Source organism: Populus alba, chromosome 17, assembly GCF_005239225.2.
Source record: "Populus alba chromosome 17, ASM523922v2, whole genome shotgun sequence".
Taxonomy (NCBI): domain Eukaryota; kingdom Viridiplantae; phylum Streptophyta; class Magnoliopsida; order Malpighiales; family Salicaceae; genus Populus; species Populus alba.
In genome coordinates, this window is record NC_133300.1 from 18,110,566 (window position 1) to 18,134,646 (window position 24,081).

The window sequence follows — 24,081 nt, forward strand, 5'->3', positions numbered from 1 at the left end:
TTATAATTTCTTTACGTTTTTTCTTTTTACGGGTTGTTTCGGTCTCATATCTCGGATCATGTTTTAGTAAATTTAACCCAAATATTTGTCTTGGATTATCGTCTTATGAATATCCTTTTTTCGGAGTTGGAAAAAATTTGACCCGGCCTACAACATAGCATGGGCCACCTATCTAGTTCATGACTAAGCCTGAACAACTAGACCACCCCTCTCCTTCTCCCTCTTCTCTCTCCATCTCTTTTGCTCTCCTTCTCTCTCTACTTCTCTCTCACACATATTTGCTCCCTTTCCCTTCATTCTCTCTCTTTCCTTACTTTCTCTCTCTTCTTTTCTCTCACACCTTCGTTCTCACCTGCATAGGATATAACTCAATATATTTTTATTCCAAAGATATTAGTGTTGCATTAGCAAGTGCATATAAGATTTTTCTATGCAGAACAAACATCTCTTTCCTTACTAGTGAATATTTTCTATCCATATCTATCACTGCTAACCACCAAATTTTTTTTACCAATAGCACAATCAAAACCACTATCGATAACGAGCAACAACCTCTCCACAAATGATATAACATCACTCTTCATGATTCATGAGTTACTTGTAACTCTACGCATCAAGGTACCGGTACATGTAACACCACCATCCACATTTCATAATATAAGTTTACGTAATTAATGTCTATAAAATTGAAATATAGAAATATAAGTTGACATAATATAAATGCCTTGGTTACTAGGTAAACATTGAAGCAGAAAAATAGAAAATGCAAGTTAACTCAAGGCCAACACATGTCCATACTAACACAATCAATTTCATAAACAATTCAAACTTCACACACAAAAGAGATCATATATATTCTGCTACTATTTTCTATTTCATCTATACAATTTCTCCTCATATATTTAAGGTCACAAAAAGTCTTTTGTTCCGACAAAATACTTATTTTGTAGGAAAAATCAAGCATAGAGAGAAAAGCCCAAGCTCAATTACATAGCCTAGAATGTATTCTCCGTTTCGAATTAAAGTTGAACCTACTTTTCATTAAATTTTGATTTTTTTTTAAATTAATTATTTTTTAGTATTTTGCATCGTTTTGATGTATAAATACATTAAAAAAAATTAAATAAAAAATTATTTTAATATATTTTCAAACAAAAAATATTTTCAAAAATAATACTTACCACATTTTCAAACACACCCTTCACATTCATGGAAAAATGTTTATTGTCTGAAGTTGTCACTAATTTATCAGGTTCCATTTTAATCTTAATAATCATTTCCGGGCTGGGAAATGCCATTTTCAATGGGCTAAGTGATAAAATATGGCCATCTGCTTGTTAATTATCAAAATCCCCTTCCCAAATTGTTCAATCCACATCCCAATATTTTATACGAAATCTTTCAATCCATTTTTAAACACCTTTTAAATTATTATATATATATATATATAGACAGACATAAGGAGAATAATATCTAAGAGTAGATTACACATGCAAACAGTTACCATAATTATTATCACTCTACAATCCATTTAGTCTGGCCATTGTCTAATACGTTATGAAATTCCTCTTGTCATTAATGTTGCGACTTGAAATGTATCGTCAGCTAGCTCCACCGTCAACCTTACAAGTTTGGTAATATTAATTATCTAGGAAAACGTAAAATGAGTTCCCTTAGGGCACACATTATAAACAATGAAATTCGAAAATCCTATTACAACATTGCCTACCCATAGATTAGTACGTACCAGTAGTTGGATCAAAGATCCATTGGCCATAAATAAATTAGAAATTAAATTTTAATGTAATATATATGTACTCTGAGGATACAAGTTATTAATTAATAATTAGACTATAATCCTAGCTATGTGTGCACACATGAAGAAGCTGAAACTAGTTAATTTATTTAATCAGGAGCTAGATTAATTAGCCATCCATTCTCCCTTTTCTTATTGCTTAAATGCAACAAAAGCAGGTTACATCAAATTAATCTCTAACTATTCAGCAATAAAGGTGGTAATAATTATCGACAAAATAATTCTCCTTCACTAGCTAGGAAAAAAAAAAAAAAAAACCTAGCTGGACATCTTAGCTGACTTAATTTCCACGAACATCAGGCAACTACCTGAATTCATTGCATGCCAAGGCTGGCAAGGAATTGCCTCATCTAAAAAGAATTAGAGTCGGCAATGATGTTGGCTCACTCTCAACTTGGCAAGTTTTGCCCCAATTGCAATTTTGCTGCTCGTTTCCAAAACTGGTCTTTTGACCAGGAGAAGCTGGAACTGCGATGGTGAGATCAAGATTAATGTTCGAGGAACCAGAAGTAGCAACTTGCTGTTTCACCATAGACTTACAATCATCTTCAAGACAACTGGCTGTGTCAGAAACCCTATCATTGTCATCATTTGATGATTTCTTTGGTTTGCTTGTTGTAATAGTATTCTTAGACCCCGTAGTAGTTGATGTAGCAAGAACAGGAGCAGGTTCAGTTTGAGGACGAGGAAGAATTTGGCTCAACCGATGATTATTTGGGTCTATTCCCATGTTTATCAGCTTTTTCTTTAAATGGGAGTTCCAATAGTTCTTCACCTCATTATCAGTTCTTCCTGGTAATCTTCCTGCTATCAATGACCACCTACAGCACCACACAAATTAACACCATTCTTTAGCATATTATGCTTCTTAAACATAAGTACATTAAGTTGTTTGCATCTAGCCATAAGAGGAATCGATCGCTCACATCCTTGACCTTCAGACCAACCCCTTGAAAGGTCAATATATATGCCATGGATGTGGTTATGTTTTTCCTTTATTTAGAGAGAGATCGTACCTATTTCCAAGGAGGGCATGTAGCTTGATAATGAGGTCCTCTTCATCCTGGCCAAAGTTACCACGTTTTATGTCTGGCCTAAGATAGTTTATCCATCTGAGCCTACAACTTTTGCCACAGCGGTGCAAACCTGATGAGAAGAATTACACAAATTTCTTCAGCTTGTATATATAGATAGCTTGAATATTGCTAAACATTTAACATACATATACCTGCAGCCACCGGGAGAGATCGCCAACAACCTTCACCATGAGTTTTAATATAATCAATGAGCTTCTGATCTTCTTGCACGGACCAAGCTCCCTTGTTATTTCCTTGTTTATCACAGCAAGGTTTTCTCATAGCTCCGGTACTCTCCCTTCACCGGCTCCAAGAATTGTAGCAGGAGGAGATTGAGAGAGACAAGGACAAATTGGGAAAGAGTGAAACAAGGAGTCGAGTCGACGGCAGGGGAGATATGCATTTATAGAAGTAGTTGAAAAGGAAGGGTGTGAAGCGCATGGAGGGTTGACTTGGACAGTTGGACTGGTGGTTTTGAGGTGAGTTACAGATATGAGAATGTCCTGCAGTTGAGAGTGGATAAGCTACTTCCTTTGACGTTCTTGTTGCTTGCCGTTAAGTACCTATCACTTTCTTTACTTGTGTAATTTTTGGTAACGTGAATAATAAACTATTTTATTTTACTATAAAAAAATATTTTTTAATGGCATTTGTTCAAAAAAATTGATAAAGTAAATTTTATAATAGATATTTATTATAATATTTATATTTTATAATTGACATCATTGTATATTTTTTGTGACATTTTTCTTAATTTTAATGGTGATTGTTATATATTTTTACTTACATTGTATATTAAAAAAAAAACATTTGTTTAAATGCCAGTGAAAATTTAAATAAATGCTTTTATATTCAATGTTGATAGATTTATATCATAATTGTTAGTAAAATTCATAATTACACAACCATGTCTCGTGCAGTAATCAACTTACAAATTCAAGTCAGAAATTGGGTTAATAGAATTTATTTTTAGATCTACTGACAAATTTTTTTATCAATATTTGTACTCATAATCTATCAACATGAAACTTATCAACAAGCTCATGGACAAAAATAATGCATCAGATAAACGCTCGTTGGTGATTTGTGGTCTATTGATAATAATTTTACAAATAAATTTACTAACATAAAAATTACATAAAAAAAAAATTATCTGCTTCATTTCTATTAGTACTTTTAATATCTCTAAAAAAGTAATTAATCTCCATAAGTGCATCTTATATCCTATTTGACAATAAATCTCGGTAAGTTAGTTAAATAAGTGTTTTCATAAACACGTGATAATCATGACTTTTCATTTCATATAATTTGCAATTCTTCAAATTCACTAACCTTGATATGTTTGAAGCATGTTCATTAAAAAAACATAGACTCTTAAGACATTAGTAGACAAGTAACTGTACATTTTTACCTAAGACGAAGCTAGCTTTGGACTTTGCAACCCGTGACTCATTATAAATCAACTCCATATTTTTACAGTAACAAAATAAAAATTTATTCATTCTAGCATTGATGTTGTCCCTTGTCTTCTCTTTCAAGTCCATAAACGTGTTGAAAATATTTTCAAATACGTTCTTTTCAATGTACATGACATCAAAGTTATGGCGGAGAAGATTATTTTCAAATACGTTCTTTTCAATGTACATGACATCAAAGTTATGGCGGAGAAGATTGGTCTTCCAATAAAAAAACTTTTAGAAAATACTTTGCTTCACTTAATTATGAGTCAAACCAAAATCAAGAAAATTCTGCTTACCAAAATGAAAACCAAATATAATATCTTCGTACTTTGAAACTATGTCATACAATTCTTCACCTGACAGTAGCAGCGGTGCAACATCTCTTTCAACTCTGCCAACAAAAAAGTCTTTTATATTCTTTTTGTACTTGTAATTTGATGATAAGAACATCTTGTGACAATCATAAAAAGATATTTTACCACCATTTGTTAACATGAAGACCTTTTTTTTTATTTTCTATACAATATGAATATGCTAGTTTTCCAGGCGTGCTCCGACAAAAAATCATTCCATACACAATAAAATAACTGATAACCCACATGAAAGTTGCCTTCATCTGAAAATTATGTTTTCTCGATGCATAATTTGTTAAAGCCCTGGATGATCACAATTGTTTCAACTCATCAATCAACAAATGAAAACAAATATCTATATTCTGACATAGATAATTAAGATCATCTGTAACAGCCTGGCCTAACTTGCCATATATGGTCCGCTTTGGGCCTTATCGCCTTCATGGTGAAGCGAGCCCACATTTGAGGTTGACGCCCCAAAACGCGTATGACAAGTAAGCAACCAGCACTTTTAATAAGGCTAGTTACCAATCCTTTACTTGTCGATGTGGATATGACAATCCACCCCCTTAAGGAGCTTGACGACCCCGTCGACACTACCGGACAACCAATGAGGTCGACTCTGATACCAAATGTAACAGCCTGACCCAACTTGCCATATATTATTCGCATTGGGCCTTATTGTCCTCACGGTTTTGTTCTTGATGATGCGAGCCCACATCTAAGCTTGACGCCCAAAAACACATATGACAAGTTAGCAACTATCACTTTTAATAAGGTCAGCTACCAATCCCTCACCTGCCAATGTGGGATATGACATCGTCTAAATTCTGATACAGACTATTAAGACCAGATATGACCGTAGATAAAAACATGACCTTCAGATTCATACATATCATCATCAATAAGTTATAAACTATAAGTATCATCGACCAACAAGAATAAGGAGCAATAAATAACCTAAATGGATTGAATTCTTCTATGCATATCCCAAGACGCACATTCCTTGATTTCACTAAAAACTAATTATGCATCCTATTAAAATATTTTCAGGTTTCACTATCAGAAGGGTACATTATCACTGTATTTATTACATTATGTGAATGATGTCATGTCATATACTTAGCAGTCTTTGGTAACATGAATAACATTTGCAGTCTAAAATAATATTTTTTAAAAAAATTAAAAATTAAATCATATCTCATTTGAGATTTGCATGAGTTGATATGTCAAATCAATTGAGTTTGATCTGATCAAGTATCACTAAAATTAGATCAAGTTTAATAACATTGATAAAATTCATACAAATATCTTTCAATTTATATAAATGTTAGAAATTTGATTAAACAATTAGATCAATCCAAAATGATATTTAAAAAAAAAAAAATCAAATCATATCTCGCTTAAAATTTAACTAGATTATGAGTTGACTTGTTAAATCAATTGGGAATGATTTGATGAAGTCTCACCCGGTTGAATATAGATTTGCTTATACAGATGTGTGTAGTGCCATCTGTAACCAAATACATGCATGCATAAGTAACAAAATTTGTAGGTGATGGCAAATCAGTCATCCATAGTTATGAGTACAAGTTTTTATATTTTTGGAAAGATTATGAATTTAATCGAAAGTCAAAACCCTAGTACATGCAAGAAACAAAAAAAAAAAAAATCCAAAGTGAGAATCCTCTTGTGCTGCCAGTGATGTCATTGAGATGCATTCCAAACAGTACCACTAGCTAGTGATTCTAATTAATATCCTTAATTTTGCATTCAATGTAACTAAATGAGTATAGTATACAATATATATGATTCTGGTTTGATTATGTTCCAAATATGTTCCTCTGATTATTAATTGAATAGTTTTAAGTTGAGTTTAATTATTTACTCTGTATTCTAAGTGGTCTATACTTATTATTATTATTAAATTAATCAAGAGTTTTTTTAATACCAAGAATTCCGTGCACATCTTTAAGTCTAAATTTCGTGGGCCACCAAAAAAACTTCTGTGCTGCAGGAAACTTTGCCATTATATAACATTTTGAGGAAATCAATGCCCATTCACGAAACATGAGTTTTGAAAGGATATTTCATAAGTTTAATTCAAAGTTTCATATTTAAAATTATTGGATGGGATTTCGCTGTGTTTGCTGAGAAAACCAGGTTTGGTGAATGGTAATAAATAAAAACTTTCAAACTGAGAAGCATGAATGCTAACTAAGTTATAAATTCTTTTGGCTTTGGTGTTTGTTTACTTTCTCAAAAAAAAAAAAAAAAAAAAGGAGGCTTGTCTCTGTGTATTTCTTTATTTTTAAAAGTATAAAATTTATTTCAAAGTTGTTTTTTTTTTTTTTAAGATTTATTTAATTCTATCTTTTTCTTCAATCAAATATAGTTATATATTTTTTTAGTATTTATCCGATAAAGTCATGAAAAAATCTCATGCAAAGATTAGGTTTTTCATGAGCTGTGATCATGGGACAAAACATGCGAACTTGAATATAGGCTTGGTATTTAGACTTGATTATTCTTGGAAAACAAATCCATTGTAAAATAAAAGATGCTTTGATACCTAAATTAACAAGTGTATAAGAGAATAATGTACAGGAAAATTAAAGTGTACAAAAGTGTTGAATCTAAGAAAAATTATGACTTATTGTGTTTATCTGTTGATCTAATTTATTTATAGACCTTGATCACGTCGGCTCACTTCAATATGTAAAGAGTTAGACATTAGTGAAAATATTGGTTTTCACTATTAGTTTTTGTGTGATGGCCTTTTATATTGATGGAGAGATTGGTGATTATCAGTGACATGATAGCTAAAAAATAACTATTAATCAAGAATAAAGGTGTTTTATTTGTGTAAAACATGATGCATTTTGCATTGAGACAATTAGCTAAAAATGACACCAACCCTATATATATATATATATATATATATATATATATATATATATATATATATATAAAAGATTGTGTACTTTCAAAGAATCTACCAAGAAAGCATTGAAATAATTTTTTCAGGATCCAAAATTAGAAGAAAAAGGGATGAGAAAGTTTGTTTGAGCTACCAACCCAAACAAACTACCAATCTATTATTTTTTTATATAAAAAAAATATGTATTCTCATTTCTTTTCTGTCTTAAAATACTAACTAAACTAAAATAAATCTAAGAGAATGAATCCAAATTTGAAATGTAAAGTGTCTAACTAGCTAGACTATTAGATCATGAATTTATCTCCTTCTTTTTTATAAATTGAACTTGAATCCATAAGCAAAAGGTTATGATTTACTAAATGAAATTACGCTCATTTTTTGTGCTCAACGTTTTTTTTTTTTGGTATACGAAATGAGAGGCAAGAAGGCTGCCCCAAACTTCAGCAGCTATTCTTTCAGCTTTCGTAGACTAAGTTGCTTAATTTCAAGCAAAAATATGTTAAAAATAGTAGATCTTCATATTAAATTTATATAGTAAGAATTAAATTTATTACAATAACTAAATATAATAATTTTAATGTTTGCATTGTTAAAAAGGATTTGTGTATATTAAAAAATATATTTTCCTTGAAAAATAGTAGAAAAATTATATTGAAAAAATACGGGAGAATCTCTAAAATATATTTTTCAAATAGAAAAACTCGATTTTTTGTTTTTCAGTTGTCGGAACGGAGAAATGTTATATTTGAACAGACGTTATAGTTTCCCCTTTTTTTTTTTTTTTTTACTTTAATTCCTAGAAAAGTAGAGCATTGCTTCCCTTTTTAACAACCCCTTGTTTGTGCTCCTCACGGGTGAAATATCATAAAATCCAATTTATTATTTTTATTTTTGACCCCATTCTGAGTAAAGCTAATGCAACAAATAAGAGCTGCAGAATGCTCAGAAAAACACACAGAGAGAGAGAGAGAGAGAGAGAGAGCGCAGCGCTAGACATCCCACATCTAGCAGGTGAAAATGTTGAATAAGATATTGCTGTACTGACCACTAACGATCCCTACAAGGGAAGCCATGTCTACCTGAAAACTATACAACCACCTACTTGTAAACTTGCTGCTGCCTCCTCCAGATTTTCCCTACTTGGTACTCAACAGGAAAAATAAATATGAGAATATATAGTGTTTCCATATATTTATTGCTTAAAATTAGAAGATATATAATATGCTGTCAAATTAATAGTTGAAGAAAACACATTGCATATTGGAAGAGGAGACAGTGCAGGATGAGCTGCAGAGAAGGGTTAAATTATAGTTATATACCACGAAGTTTCACCATGAATTTTTCCTTTTTCTGTATTCACTTTCTGTTCTTGGCTTTCGAATAATACTTTATGGTTTGACCTCTACAAGCACCATCACTTTTAGAAATTCATGCATAATGTTGGCACATGGTTAGACAAGAGCATGGACTGGTAGGTTTATGGAAATCTTACCATCTAACAGTCATGCATGCAATGCATCCTTGTACTACAATAGCTCTTGCATATGATCAAGAACAGCTGACTCAGCCTTTCGTGTCGAGAGCAAACGGTCCTACCATGTTAGACAGATCCAGCGTTGATATTTCATAACTGGTATTCAAGAAAACTACGAAATCATGTAAGCTCAGCTTAGATACAGTAAACATTGAAGTCAAGAAGGTGACACAGCATGGATGGACATATTTAGCCTTTGGAACTTTCATTAGCAAATTGATGGCCTTGAAATTTGACCAGCAGCTGGCTGTCCAACAGTCCAATATATTTGTTTTATCCTTGAGAAAGTTCATTAGTTGTTGCTTTTCCGATGACTGTGCTAGAATTAACAATAGTCTAGCTCACAACTCCGAGGAGCTAGACTATATTGACTGGTGTCTATTCATTATCCTACCTGTAAAAGAGCTAACCATCGATCTCAGTTTTCTAGTTTTACATTTCTGAAGAACAATTATTATTTTGACAGCGAGATTACTATCGATTACAAAGTCTATAAATACAGCAATTTGCTTGCAAAGCATGTGAGGGCTTGGGATTCGAATCTTATCCTTGCCGTCTTATGAATATAAACAAGCGGTTAGAAGATGAGAGGAACGGTTAGTAGGACAAATTCAAACATTGGTTAATTTATTGTGAAATCTCCTTGCGACTTTTTCTTTAGTTTGTTCACCTGCTCAGCTTTATACTTACAGATGTCAACAACTATTAGTTGGTTCTGCTGCCAAGCTAATAGGAGGGCTTTGATATTTTGATCACAGGACATGCTGAAAGGCTTCTAATGATCATACATGAAATAATTAGGGACTTCTGACAAGAATATTTTTGAGTTCAGAGATCTAGGGATTTCTTACAAGAATTTTTATAGGAGTTCAAGGTGAATCTCCATGTTGTTATGATTCATGTGTGAATATTTTTAGCTTCATCACAGCTCCTTCCAGAAAACTAAGTAATTTATGAGGTCTTTTTAGATGTTTATGGGGATGATGGCCGGTGCCTAACGTTCCAAAAATAAATGCCAACCATTGTTCGCATTATCTATGTGGACAGGGTTGACTGAAGGTGAGCACGCTGATGCAGCTCAAGAGTTCTTTCAATGGCGGAAAAGAGTACTTCAAGCAGGTAGTGAATGTAGAAAGATTCTTGCATGTGACTTCACTGGTAATACCAGTATTACCAGCCTCCTTCACTGTATCAACTAGCTAGCTACGTACGGGTATTCTAACAGGAACAAGAAGGCCACTCTCGAAGATGTGCTTGGTCTGATCCACGGTTGCCTGACTCAGATAATTTTGGAAGAATGTGATGTGGATATAAAGTGTGGAATTTGCTTCTATTGTGTGTTTGGGGCTCAAATTTTGATTTTTTTTTTTGTTTTAAACTAGTTTGTGGCTCACAGTCTTATCCATTCTTCTTCTTCTTGTTGTTTCCCTGTAGATATCGATCATTCTATGTATAAACCGTGTATGTGACCACTTAATACGAGAGCAACGATTCTCATGACTGTCTTCTCGTAGTGACACTAAGACGTACAATCCGGAGTAGAACATCTTATTATTATTATTCTTTTGTGTAACTATTTTTATTTTTTGTGTTTTAAGGAATTTCAAAAAAATCCAATGTGAAATTTAATACAAATGAGCATAACATCTTATTTGATTTGAGTGTTAGTTAAATATAGATTGTTTTCAAAGCTTGATTACAAAAAGCCAACTAATTTTTGTTTTCACACCAAGCTTAGATCCGGAAAATATTGTTTTGGGATTTTCTTTACTTTATTTGTTAATTATTTTCTATTTAAATAATTAGGATATTAATTGGATTTAATTAGAACTTTACTAATTATAATATCTTTTGTTGTATTTCAATAGCCTTGTAAGTAATTATTTTTCAAAAAACATTTATAAAATAAACAACTTTCACAATATATTAGAGTTTTCTCCCCTGTTAAAGTGCTCGAGAAACCAAATTTTTTTCTCTATAGTTTGAACAATGAAGCTTTAAATTTATTTTTATTTTTAAAAAAAAAAAAAACTATTCAAGCTGAACGTGCATCCCAATTCACCAGCTGCAAGTTTGTGATAGGAATGGTGGTTTTAGGCGTTTAGGTGGATGATGACTTTCCTACTGTTAGATTGGATAAGGGATGCCTTTCATTTTGAGTCGCTTGTTTACCGGTAAGTAGACATCCCTATCCTTGCCGATGTACTTTGATTAAGCCTGCCGGTGAGCAATATTCAATTTTTTATCTACTAAACAAAAGCATAGTGGAGCTAGTAGGTATATATTTTATTGCGTTTGTATTATGTTTTAGGCATTTGTATTATGTTTTAGAAAGCGGTTATAATTGTTTTTTAAAATATTTTTTATTTTTAAAAAATATTTTTAATATTAGTATATCAAAATGATTTGAAAACACTAAAAAAATATTAATTTAAAATAAAAAAAATTTAAATAAAATTTAAATTTTTTAAAATACAAAAATAAACAAGATTGCATAAACATATTATCTAATTTGTGCCTCTAATTTTTTCTTCTTAAAATAATTTTTAATATCTTTGTTTTGTATGTGGTTTTGATTGCTAACAGCAAACACATTGATAACAGGAACAGGACTGAGACTGGGTTTTAGAATCATAATCAGCATTAGTAGAAGTCTTATCCTTTAACCTGCAAAATACTCCCCCTTTCAAGACTCAACCCTGCAAGTTTTGACATCTGGATTTAAAATTGTTATTTTTCTAGAGACATTACCTGGCAATTCTATATAATAATAATTATAATAATCTCTGATTAGGGCTCAGATGAGGCAGATTCAATCCATAAACAAGCAGTATCAACCTCGAAGCAAATGACTAAAAAGACTTGAAAGTAGAAGCCTAATTACAACAGCACAAGAAAATAAAAATCCACCTTTCAAAGCTATGACTAGAGGAAGCAAAACTACTAGCCAACGAAAATATCAATGCTTAGAAAAGGATTAGAAGATAGCTAGTGATGTAATACAGTTTTTTGACCTCCTATTTTTATATATTTCAAGAAATTAGAAAAATATTAAAACAATATATCTTTTCAGTAATTTTAAGTTAATTTTAATCATTTCATTGTTTTCTTCATTTTTATTTAATTTTTGTGTGAGAAATCTTGAAAACCATAAAGAAAATGAAAAAAATAAAAAACATAGCTAGGGTTTGAAATTGGACTGATAATCGAGAATCACAAGTTAGAAATATTGACTTTGGGAGTTTTGGGGCTAAATTCAAGATTTCAATTGAAAATGAAATTTAGAAAAGGGCTTCATTAATTTAATTTGGCAAATCATAAAGAAAATGAAAAAATAAAAAATATAGCTAGGGTTTGAAATTGGACCGATAATCCGAGAATCACAAATAAAAAATATTGAGTTTGGGAGTTTTGGGGCTAAAATCGAGATTTCAATTGAAAATGAAATTTAGAAAAGGGCTTCATTAATTTAATTTGGCTAAAAATGAAAAAAATTTGAAATTCAAGGATGATTTTGAAATAAATAGCCAAGTTAGAAGTCAATTAAAGGTCTAATTAAAAAAAAAAATTGCAAGTGAAAGTCAATTTGGTTGAATCAAGTTGAAATTCGGGGGGATAATCTTGACAAAAAAACAAACTGAAAAGTTCAATCATAAATTAACTCAATGTTAAAGGATAAAATTAATAAAAAAAAAATAGTATTTATTTTAAAAAAATTAAGTGAACTCGAGTTAGCAAAACAAACTTGCGACACAAATCTTACACATTATTAATTTGTTTTTTCAAAGATTAATTTTCATTTAATTATACAATACTAAATCACATGATAATTCCTTTATATCAAATATTTATTTAAGTAACAAAATTGTGATAGGAAAATGGTGCTGAGATAGCACAACTACATCATTGATAACAAAGGCCTCTTATCCAACTCTATTCCCTAATTTGCCATCCTCTCTTTTTTTTTGCCTTGTAACATGTCTTTCTATGCTCCAACTCTTTTCCTTCTCTTTTCACTCTCTAACACACTTGAAAAAAAACTAACCTGCACAAGGTAAGAGATTGAAAATCATAATTAAAAATAAAAATGAAATAAAAGTTCTAAGAAAAAAATTCAAAAAATAAAGATGAAAAATAACAAAATTAATCCAAATAACATATTATAAACCTTTTTTAGAGGCCTTTTGATACTCAACTAGTTACAACAACCTAACTTCTTGTAAGGATAAGCCTTTGAAATCTTTTGATCAAATTTAATCGTGATCTAACTATTAAATCTAAATTATAGGCTTTTTCATTATGCAAATACTCTAAGCAATCTAAATTACGATCATATATTTGTTGATCTCCTCTTTGTTGATTATGGTCATGTGTTTATGTTAACTAGCATAAGATTAATATTTGATTGATGGGAGAGCATTGATCAATAACCTTTAGTTAGTCTGAAATATTTCTTATTTGATAGGAACACAATACATATATCTACACTCCCATTAATAGCAAGGCATTTATGCTATAGTAAGAAATTTATTTATATATTTGGGCATTAATAGTGAAATTAGTCTGTATAAAAATATAAAAAATCGAGGTATAATTATTTGTTAATATATATATGTTGTTGGAAACACATAATCATCAATTATATTACTAGAAAAGACTGCTTTCGCTAAAATTAATTATGAATAATAATGTTCAATTTGTTTATCGAATTTTCATGAACAATCTTTTATAAAAACGATGAACAACATCGTGGCTCATGCCAAGAATAATTGTCCAACTTTTTAAGTTTTATTTGGCACGAACTTCCATGATTTGATTTGTTTTTTTTTTTTTAATTTGAAGAAAAACGATAATTTTTTAATTATAAATACATTTTGATTTAAATTAAAAATGATTTACACAAACTAGTGAAAAGTTTTATCTAATAAAGATTAAAAAATTGAGCAACTTTCTTGATTCTAACCTATTCTACCTCAAAAAAAAAAAAAAAAAGATTTTTCTAAGTTAACTTGACCGTGTCTCATTTAGATTTATGTAAACAACAAGGTCGCATGTTAATTGAATCAATGTCTAAATTATTTTGAAAAAAAATTCTAGTTTAACTCAAACTTCGAGTAATGGATCATCGAGTCCACCTGCCCGGGCTATGATGGATTTAATACATATGTGCCAAACAACTCCTCGATCACCCTGACTTGTTACGCATTTGTGTATCTAATTTGACAGTGTGCTTGAGCACAACCCTATCCTCAGAAATATCAATTTAAATTCCCGTTCTTCATGTCCTCCTTAACTTTGAATTTGTTTTTTCTTATGGACCACCACAAATAATTTTCCATTTCTCACTTGGAAACAAATTCTACCCTCCAAATCAGTCCCCACGCTCCTCCGAGGCTCACCTCCCAAATCCCCAGCGGAGACCTTACCCCACCAGTGCGCCGCCCTGATCTCTCCAAACTGCCATCCCTGCTCTTGTCAGCTACACACGCCGGTAAACTCTAGTTTAGCTCCCATAAATAAATTCCACGTCTTTCTACTGCAGTCCGTTTATAGTTTAACTTGATAATTGGTTTGCATTCCGCTGTTGATTGGACTGATTTTCTTGAGATTTTATAATTTAATTTAAGTTTTTAATTAAATTATATAAATTAAATTGATTGATTTTATAAATTCAAATCTAATCTTAGTGACATATAAAAACATGACTTAATTTTTTTAAAAAAAATTTAAATGATTTCTTTTTTAAAAAAAAATTATGGAGACAATGACAAATTGACTTAATCTTAGTCCTCAAGCAACTCATATCATAGACTTTATTGAGTTTAATAATGTTTTTTTTAATTATATTCATAGTTTATTTTTTAATCAATTCAATATTAAAGGATAAAATTGAGACAAAACTATTAAAGACAATTAAAGAATCAATAACAAAAATACATATCCGGTTAGTGGGTGAACTCTTCAATCTATAAAATGGATAACTTGGACTAGCATGTCAGATCTATGAATTGGGTTATTGACTCCAGTGAGATTGTAATTTGTTTTTTTTAAAAACACCAATCTAACACTGAGAAGCTAAAAATAGTAATTAGAAAAAAAAAAAAAGTTAAACCTGTTAGATGTTTTCTATGAAACTATTGTTTTTAGAATATAAGAAAAAAATAGACGGAATGTATTTTTTTTATTAAGAAAAAAAATTAAAAATAAATGTAAATTAAAATATTTAATATAGTAATATAAATACTTTACTTGATTGTGTTTAATAAATTTATTTATGCAAATTAAATTAAAATATAAATGAATAAACATATAAGATTTATCGAATAAAATAATATAGTTCACTTGTTTTCTTAAATCTTCTTGGTGTTAAAATGAGTAGGTCGACTAGGTTTTAACTTCTGAATTTAATAATTAAAACTTACATTGAAAATCTTAGGGTCACAATTTAACAACTAGAAACTATAAGAATGGAACTTAAATGTTTCTTGATATGCGAGGAGTGAAACGTAGTTTACCCTGAACAAGCAATATCCACAAATCCTCAGTGTCATTTGGTAAATTCAACCACAAACTCTAAGTATAAATACACCACACACAAATCTCACGCTATCTCAAGTCATATATATAATATATAATTAGTTCCACTCTTTCCATGCTGCTTCGCTCTTGCCGTGTAATCCCTCGAGAAACTCATCGCATTTTCATTTCCAGGTAATTCATTTCACTGTTATCGAGAATTAGATTCCAATTCCTCTTTTACTTCTGTATTTGAATTCTCTTTCACGGAATCCGAAGATCGATCAGTTCGAGAAAGTTCGAAATGGCGCCTCCGATCTTGTCATTGGCTCTTCCTTCAGAGACTGGTCGCGTTCTCAGCATTCAATCGCATACTGTTCAGGTATTCGTTTTCTATCCCCGTAGAGAATCTGAGGTTTTGATTTTCGTTTCCTGTTTGGTTCTCGAGAAAATTGATTGCGAAAGTGAAAGGAGCGAAGTGAGAGTTGAGATTTTCATGGTCAAAGTATTGACTTTTGTGTTAATCTATGCTTATACAGAGTTGAGACTTTCTATGGATAGTTGTGTTTGGTTGTGATTTGTGAATATTTTAATTATTTGAGTGATTACGATAAGAAGTTTGAAAATTTATTCGAAATGTGGTTTAATAGGAAGTCGTGATAATAATTTGTAAATGTTGGAGGTGTTATCGGTTTTGGACTAATGTGTTGTGTGTTTTGCGAATTGTTGCATTTGCTTTTTGCTTGGATGGTGATAAAAAGGGACGAGTTAGGTGATCGGTGAAACCAGGAGGGTGGAGTGATGATGTAATTAATGAATGGTTGGTTTACATCGGCTATAAATGGATCTAATTTTCAAATGTTCTATCTTTGTCGTGATTTTAACATTTGTGGGTTTGTCACTTTGGGTGCGTGTGGAGCGGGGTTGACTGCGGTGTGTGCTTGCCTATGATGGTCATGTGGCAGATGTTTGTTTGTCTTTTATAGTATGGTGGCGTGCTGCTAAATGTGAACTGAATCATCTTAAATTATTAAGAGAATAATATAAATGTAAATGAATTTCAGAATGTCCTCAGTTCATCTTAATCATGTCAAGATTAAGTTTAATCCTTGTAATCCATGGACAAAAGGGATATGTAGTGCCTTATTGTTTAGTGATGTTCTTTATGAAAGAACATATTTTACAAGCAGATGAAAAAGGCAATCTTAGTGGGAGGGTTGGACATTATACTTTATGTTCGCATGCCTGAGTACAGTCCAAACATTACTAATATATGTTCAAGCTGAATCTATCATATAGAACCTAATGTATCAATTCCATTGAGGTTACAATGTAGTGGTTCCTATGGCATATGTAGGTCAGGGATATCATGTTGTTCATCCAAGTAGTTATACATGCCATGGTGTCTGTAGTTTTCAAATGCACTCTTAATGTGCACTGTTGGCATGATTTTAGATTTGGTAGATTCATTCCCATATTAACATTTGTATTGTCTATTTCCATTTAGGGATATGTTGGAAATAAATCAGCTGTCTTTCCTCTCCAACTATTGGGCTATGATGTGGATCCAGTCAATTCAGTGCAGTTCTCAAATCACACAGGCAAGCTGCTTATACTACTTCACTCAATCAGTCTCAGATATACGGTGCGATGCTTGTCAATCTGTATAATTCAGGCATGGTCCCCTAGCCAAATTACGGGTCAGTTAATGTTTAATGGATCTGAAAATTGAACAGGATATCCAACCTTTAAAGGACAAGTTTTAAATGGACAGCAACTATGGGAGCTAATGGAAGGCCTCAAAGCAAATGACTTGCTGTATTATACTCATTTATTAACAGGCATGCCAAATGATTTTCTGTGTTATTTTATTTATTTAATTAATGAGAAAATTCTTCTTCTGTATATTTGGATTAGTTCTTGCTGTTATTTTGCAGGCTATATTGGTTCTGTTTCATTCTTGAACACCGTTTTGGAAGTTGTCAAGAAGCTTCGTTCTATAAATCCAAAACTTACATATGGTGAGTAGATTATTCCAGCATATTTGCTCTTTGCTTCCTCCTACCTCCAGAATAAACCCATGGACTTTCAACTACCTGAATTGACTTTGACTACAGTGTGTGCTTCTTAATATGTTCATTAGACAACTTACCTGTTTGTTTTAAAGAATCATCATCTTTATACCACATGTGCATGTGAGCTCAAAGGTTATGTGATATACATATCCATGACTAGTAAAGCTGAGTGAAGATACCTTTGAATTGGCCAGAAATGTTGTTGTATTTGCTTACAACTTTGTCTATATCTAGATCCTTGTCTGCTTGTGAGTGATCATGGTGAAACTAAAGCCAGTCTATCAACAGAAGAGTTGTAATGGCTATAATTTCTTTTCTATTCATGGTAAGTTTAAAAGAAACTGGTCCAATGAACTTTGTGGACTTCAAGCTGGTATTTGTAGTGCTAGTAAGGCCTCTAATAAAGTCCTTTCTTGTCTATAAATATAGATTCCCTACTCTGTGTTTTTCACTTTAGCTCTGCTATTAAAATAGAAAGGAGGTCATTGTATATTTTCCATTTTTTGTCTTCTTTATTCAAATGAAATATAGAATGTCTGTCCATGATGTTATTTTTTTTTTTTAGTTTGTGATCCTGTTCTGGGTGATGAAGGGAAGCTTTATGTTCCGCCAGAGTTGGTAGAAGTATATCGTGAGAAGGTGAGCGGTTCAAGTGTTACACCTGTGGGCATGCATGTGTTTTATTCTATACTAGAATCTTGGGCAAAGTTTGAAATCTTGGAAGCAATATGCAAAACTTTACCTTCAATTGAGTTGGGTGGATCATTTTGATTAAACAAGTTGAGGAGAAAATAATTCTTCATTTGATCAAGATAATGGTTTGATTTGCTTAATAAATTTTTGACGCGAAGGTAAGTGATAAAGTTGATGTAATGGTGACAAAGTGGGTGACCTTCATGTTGCAGGTTGTTCCAGTGGCTTCAATGTTGACCCCTAACCAATTTGAAGCAGAACAATTGACTGGATTCAGGTATTTGTCAATAACATACAATAGAATGGTGAAGTGAAAATTTTGATTCTATATGTTTCTGTCAATTTCTTACTAGCATTCCTAGTTTTATGTTGAACAATCTGTGAAACTGAGACTAGGGAATATATAACAAATTAGTCCATGACTGATATATGTTAAATGTGAAAAATTGGAATTACAATTATCCTGTCTACACTTTGGAAATTCTAGCAGTTAAACCTCACATGGTTTCTTAACCAAAACATTTCCAGAAGCTTCTAAAATTTATACACAGCCAACTTAAAAAGTCCCAAGTCCTTAAATATGATGAAATGTCAAGATTTCAATCATAAAAGGGGCTTCACCTCTTAATAAGGCTTGGTACTCAGATTCATCCATCCATTTTGCAGTCTTTAAAAACTCTAATTTGTAATGGGGGAGTTATTCTTATTAGTTCAAGCTAGTTACATCTAGGCATTCTGTTCATGTATCCTTCAATTGAATATTGCTAAAACTTTTATGTTGCACCTCTTTGTTTTCTGGCTCCCATATTTTAGTGCTTTTATTCTACTTTCTTGCAGGATTTTTCCTTTTGAGGGGTTAATTTCTCAAAAGATGATGTAGTTCATATAAGATTGTAACATATGAGAATGACCATGCTTGTGCTATTGACTATGGTAGGAAGCTTTAGTTGTGGACATGTGCAATCCCTACTCTTTATGGATGAGAAATTAAAAGTAGCATGCTTTGTATCTCTTGGAGGAACATGCTTCATAAGTAGTTAATATGTACAATGACTTCAACCATGCAAATTGACTTGATATCTGCATATCAACTGGTTTTACCTCACGACGATAAGATTTTCAATATCTTCAATCTGCCTAGGTTTCATCTTTATTCAATATGAAACTTTTGATAATTGACAACTTGTTATCTGGGTCTTGCAACAACAGGGAATGGATAGTATGTTGTTTCTCTTTGTTATTGCTTCTTCTTTCCTTCAATATTTTGCCTTCTGATGAGATTCTCTATACAGGATTGTATCTGAACATGATGGTCGGGAAGCTTGTAACAAGCTTCATGCTGCTGGACCTGCAAAGGTTTTGCTAAACTACTGTATCTTGTTCTTATTTTGAAACCTATTCATCTTCAATGGATTGTGAAATTGGAACTCTCCTTGGTTTCCTGTTTCGTAAATTGTATGTCCAATTACTGGGTAGCTTAATAACACAAGATTGATGATTTGTATGCAATATTTCTCATTTTCATGGCATGATTGTCATCCTAAGTTAGATTTTTCATTGAGATTGCAATTTCTTGTCAATTGCCTCACTTCTCTACAAACATAGGATTTTTTGTAGAAAAAAAAGGGTTATCTTAGAAAAGATCTTTTGTTGCAAAAATCAACCACATGGTCTTTAACTGCCTTGTGTAAGCATTTATATAAAAAAATTGGTTATAAAATGCATGTAATGTTGTTTGATGTTGCTATTGCTTTAACAATATGGTGTAACGCATGAATTTTGATGATTCACAGGTTGTGATAACAAGCATCAATATAGATGGTCACCTTCTTCTTATTGGCAGTCATGAAAAGGAAAAGGTGGGCACCATGATATGTGATGTAATATGTCAAGGGTTTACATTTTGATTTTGGTTCCAGTTTCATTTCTCCAGAATCCAAGGACTTGTGATAGTGTAGAAGTATCACATTTCATGCCATCACATGCTGTTATTTAGATACTATTTTTTGGATATATCTGGTCATGAATTGATGAAAACAACTGCTTGAAAATTGAAAATTGTGTATCCAGTATACTCTATATTATTGTCAGCAAAACATGCATCACTAGTTGAAAATTGTGTGTGTATATTTTTGCAACGGAAATTTTCTAGTTCAATAGTGAAACTTTGGGGCTTGATGTATGCTTGTGTAATTCCCAATATTTCTTAAATGTTATTCTTCCCCTGGTATTTTGCAGCATTTAGAATCAGAAATAAGCTTTCTGTTCACAGTTGTAATGCTTCTGCTGGTGGTTTTTTTTTTTAATAGGGCCAGTCTCCTGATCAATTCAAGATTGTGATACCCAAAATTCCTGCATATTTTACAGTAAGATTTCATTAATTGTGAGCTTATTTCATATTTTGACTTGTAATGAACCAAACACAAACACTTTTTTGGTAATGATTTATTATTTTAATTTAATTCAATGTGCTTGAAGCACAACCTTTTTCATGCATGTATTTGGCATTTTTATCCTCTTTTCAGCTTCGACTTTTTAGTAGTATTATCTAGGGTTGCTTGTGCATGGTACTGAATATTTTCTTGTGTTATTTTTGTGAAGGATCACATCAGATCATCTGTATGTTATTAGCTTACTAGTCAACACTATTAGAACATTGTCTTGTGAGATAAGAGAAAGCTAGCTTTCTCTTCTTACTATTTTGGTGGTTGTTTTGCATTTCTCTGAGAGTTACAGTAATCAATTTTGGAAATATACAGTGCATGATTAAAATTGTAAAAGAAATCAACAAGCTTTGTCTAGCCCTCAGGGGCAAGATGGCCAAGTGAGTTGCTATCATTAGATTGCTGGAATTCATTTTTCATGCCTCTTTTTTCTTCTTTTGTTCTTTCCTGTTGCTTTAATTGCATAGATGAATATTGGAAGCGTGGTAAGATGTGCAACCACATTCAAGGTAAATGATAGACACTCTTAAACATTAAGTTTCTTTAGTGCAAACTACCTCCATAAAGTGCAAACTACCTATCTGTGCGTGCTGTGTGTTGGGATTAATGCTTGATCAGTCCTTGATATATCCCAGTGCAAGCTTAATCCTTATATTTTAGCTGCTTTATGCCTAACATCCCCTGCCTTGGATACTCCAAATCAGAGCTATTTCTTCCTTTGTTTTCAAATCTCAGCTGAAAGCAAATGCAAAGCTTTTAAACTCATTTTAATCAATCACTGATTAATATAATTCATGTTTTATTCCTAACCACATTGCATTTACGGTCATAATTCCCTGGGATCTCTGAAGTAGACGAAGTGCAACTGAGTTGATGCTATTGTGAATTGTCATATTCTTTGTGGGGATTGATGTTCATATGTCAAAATTTTGTATTTTTGTAATTTCATGTAGAACATTAGGAAGATGAGATGCATTCTCTTCTTCACTAAATAAAGACTCTTCATAACTCTTTTAAAACAAAGGTTAAAGGAGCAATAACAGAGATCAAGATTTGCTAATATAGTTCTATCCACAAAAAGTAAGAAGGCTTCTTTAATGATGCTAACTCTGTTGTGAAACCTAATCGATCAGGACAGATGTAAGCCATAACTAGTTTGGACTTTGGAATTCAAACATTGCATCTTAATCCATATCGTATCAAACCTTAAGCTATGTATTCCCCCTTATATGTTGTATTTAAATCCACCTTTTTTCCCTTTCTGGTTGGAATATTTTGAATTATCAAGAAAGAAGTCTGACTCTTAGCATAAATGTGGTCATAAGAAATTGAATACCATTTTTTCTTCGCAAGAATGCCATAAGATGCTGCATAATAAAATATGATTTTTGTGAATGTTAATTATGTTGTTGAGTTTCTTGCAATTCTCATTCGATTTAGCGAACTATGCTGGCATTCCTTACAAGATGCTCATCAATGAATGTATCTTCTTGTGCTTGTAGGGAACAGGGGATCTAATGACTGCACTACTGCTTGGATGGAGTAATGTAATATCTTTGTTCTTGTCCAATTTTGAGTCTGTCATTTTCCTTTTCCATGTAGTGTTTTATTGCGTATCATTTTTTCTCTTCGTGCAATCCAGAAACACCCAGATGATCTTGCAAAGGCAGCAGAGCTCGCAGTATCAAGCTTGCAGGTATGTCTCTCGCTGATATGTGATTTATACCATGTTTGTATGTTATGCCCCTCATGCATGGAAAAAGAGTTCCCATTTGAAATACTTGCCATAGCACGGGTAAATTGTGGTTGGGTAATTCTTTTGATGTTTGGACTACTTGTAGGCAGTTCTGCAGAGGACGTTGGATGATTATAAAACAGCTGGGTATGATCCCCAGTCAAGCAGTTTGGAAATTAGATTGATCCAAAGCCAGGATGACATTCGCCACCCACAAATTAAATTTAAAGCTGAAAACTACTCCTAAAATGGGTGGACTTTCTGTGTTGGAAATGTATTTTATTCTCGTAGCAAATAATTGGACACTCGTCGTGGTTTTGTCCCACAAGTTATTCCGTTTAAGGCAGTAGAATTTTGCCTGTGGCAATGGTAGGAAATATTATGTTTTTTTCTTTTACAAATAGGAAAAAGAAAGAAAAAAATATTTTGTATGCAAATGGATGAAGGATAAAGCCTTCTTCTTCTTCTTTTTTCTTCATGAAAGTGCAAGGTAAATAATACTGTCATATTGGATGCCACACTTAAATTCATATCACATAATAAGTCGATCCATCTTTTCATATTGCTTGATAAGCCAATCTGCCTACTGAAATCGCAAAGGTTCATTCATGTTCACGGAAGTTTTTCCCTCGGGTGGTGGACCCAGGGTACCAATTAGGAGAGGTTTTTACAGCACTTGAGACTCAAAACCTGGTTATTATGTCGCTTCTGTACAGACACGAGGTTCTGAGAGAAATCCCAATGGATCATGGCTGCTAGATGAACTGGGATCTTGAAGGTGAATAAACTACCCCCTTGTCCTGCCACATTCATTTTCTCCAATCGCAATGCGGCAACCACCAGAGCACAGGTTTCTATCCATGACTTGTAAACTCGAGCAAGCAATTAAAACGAAGGTGGATCAGATGAGAACACTACAAGCAATTTGGCAGCTTCTGGTCTCTGTTTATTTGTATACTTTTCTGCGGCACCATAGCTGCCGACAGAACCAGGGAAGTCGCTGGAGGTCATCTCAAATTGTTTGGTTTAGACCAACAGAAAGTCATCCAGATCATGGAAACGCAGAATGCTCATGAAGTTGATGGTTATGCTGGCGTATATGGTTTCATTTTTCCTGATAGTCTCTGTGTTTGAATATGGACAGTTCATGTAGAGCCCAGAGAAATGTCAAGTGGGCACCATAGTTTTGTGGAGTGTTCCCAGAACAGATACGTCTGAGAATTATGTAACAACAGTGGTTCATCCCATTAATTTAATTATTGATGAAGCTTCTTATTCAGTGTGGTGTTCTAGCGCTCGCTGCTGCAATGTTCATGTTATTACTCTAACAGAACCCAAATCCAAGGAATGAATCAAGACCAGACAGCATAACCCTAAAGAAGATTCTCCGAGTGCCATTTTTTTGAAAAATACATCAGACTGGTTGGTTGAAGGTAGT

At 32.4% G+C, this 24,081-nt stretch overlaps 2 protein-coding genes across 4 annotated transcripts; one reads left to right on the top strand and one right to left on the bottom strand.

Moving 5' to 3' along the window:
• Positions 1-1,900: 1,900 nt before the first annotated feature.
• Positions 1,901-3,272, bottom strand: LOC118028839 (transcription repressor MYB6). Its single transcript, XM_035032564.2, has 3 exons — positions 3,045-3,272; positions 2,833-2,962; positions 1,901-2,637 (listed from the first exon to the last, which is right to left on the bottom strand). Exons 1-3 carry the CDS (start codon positions 3,172-3,174, stop codon positions 2,163-2,165), a joined length of 735 nt encoding a protein of 244 aa, XP_034888455.1. The 5' UTR covers positions 3,175-3,272; the 3' UTR covers positions 1,901-2,162.
• Positions 3,273-15,733: 12,461 nt separating this feature from the next.
• LOC118028837 (pyridoxal kinase) lies at positions 15,734-23,161 on the top strand. 3 transcript variants are annotated; one of them, XM_035032560.2, is made up of 14 exons: positions 15,734-15,891; positions 15,976-16,078; positions 17,204-17,297; positions 17,433-17,537; positions 17,634-17,717; positions 18,337-18,410; positions 18,677-18,741; positions 19,757-19,820; positions 20,258-20,323; positions 20,774-20,830; positions 21,376-21,417; positions 22,411-22,455; positions 22,551-22,604; positions 22,750-23,161. In XM_035032560.2, the coding sequence occupies exons 1-14, from the start codon at positions 15,833-15,835 to the stop codon at positions 22,888-22,890; spliced, it is 1,053 nt and encodes a 350-aa protein (XP_034888451.1). In that variant the 5' UTR covers positions 15,734-15,832; the 3' UTR covers positions 22,891-23,161. The 3 variants fall into 3 exon arrangements, with proteins under 3 accessions (XP_034888451.1, XP_034888453.1, XP_034888449.1); XM_035032562.2 differs by lacking the exon at positions 21,376-21,417; XM_035032558.2 differs by lacking the exon at positions 21,376-21,417 and having other exon boundaries at positions 17,433-17,717.
• The last annotated feature ends 920 nt before the right edge of the window (positions 23,162-24,081 follow it).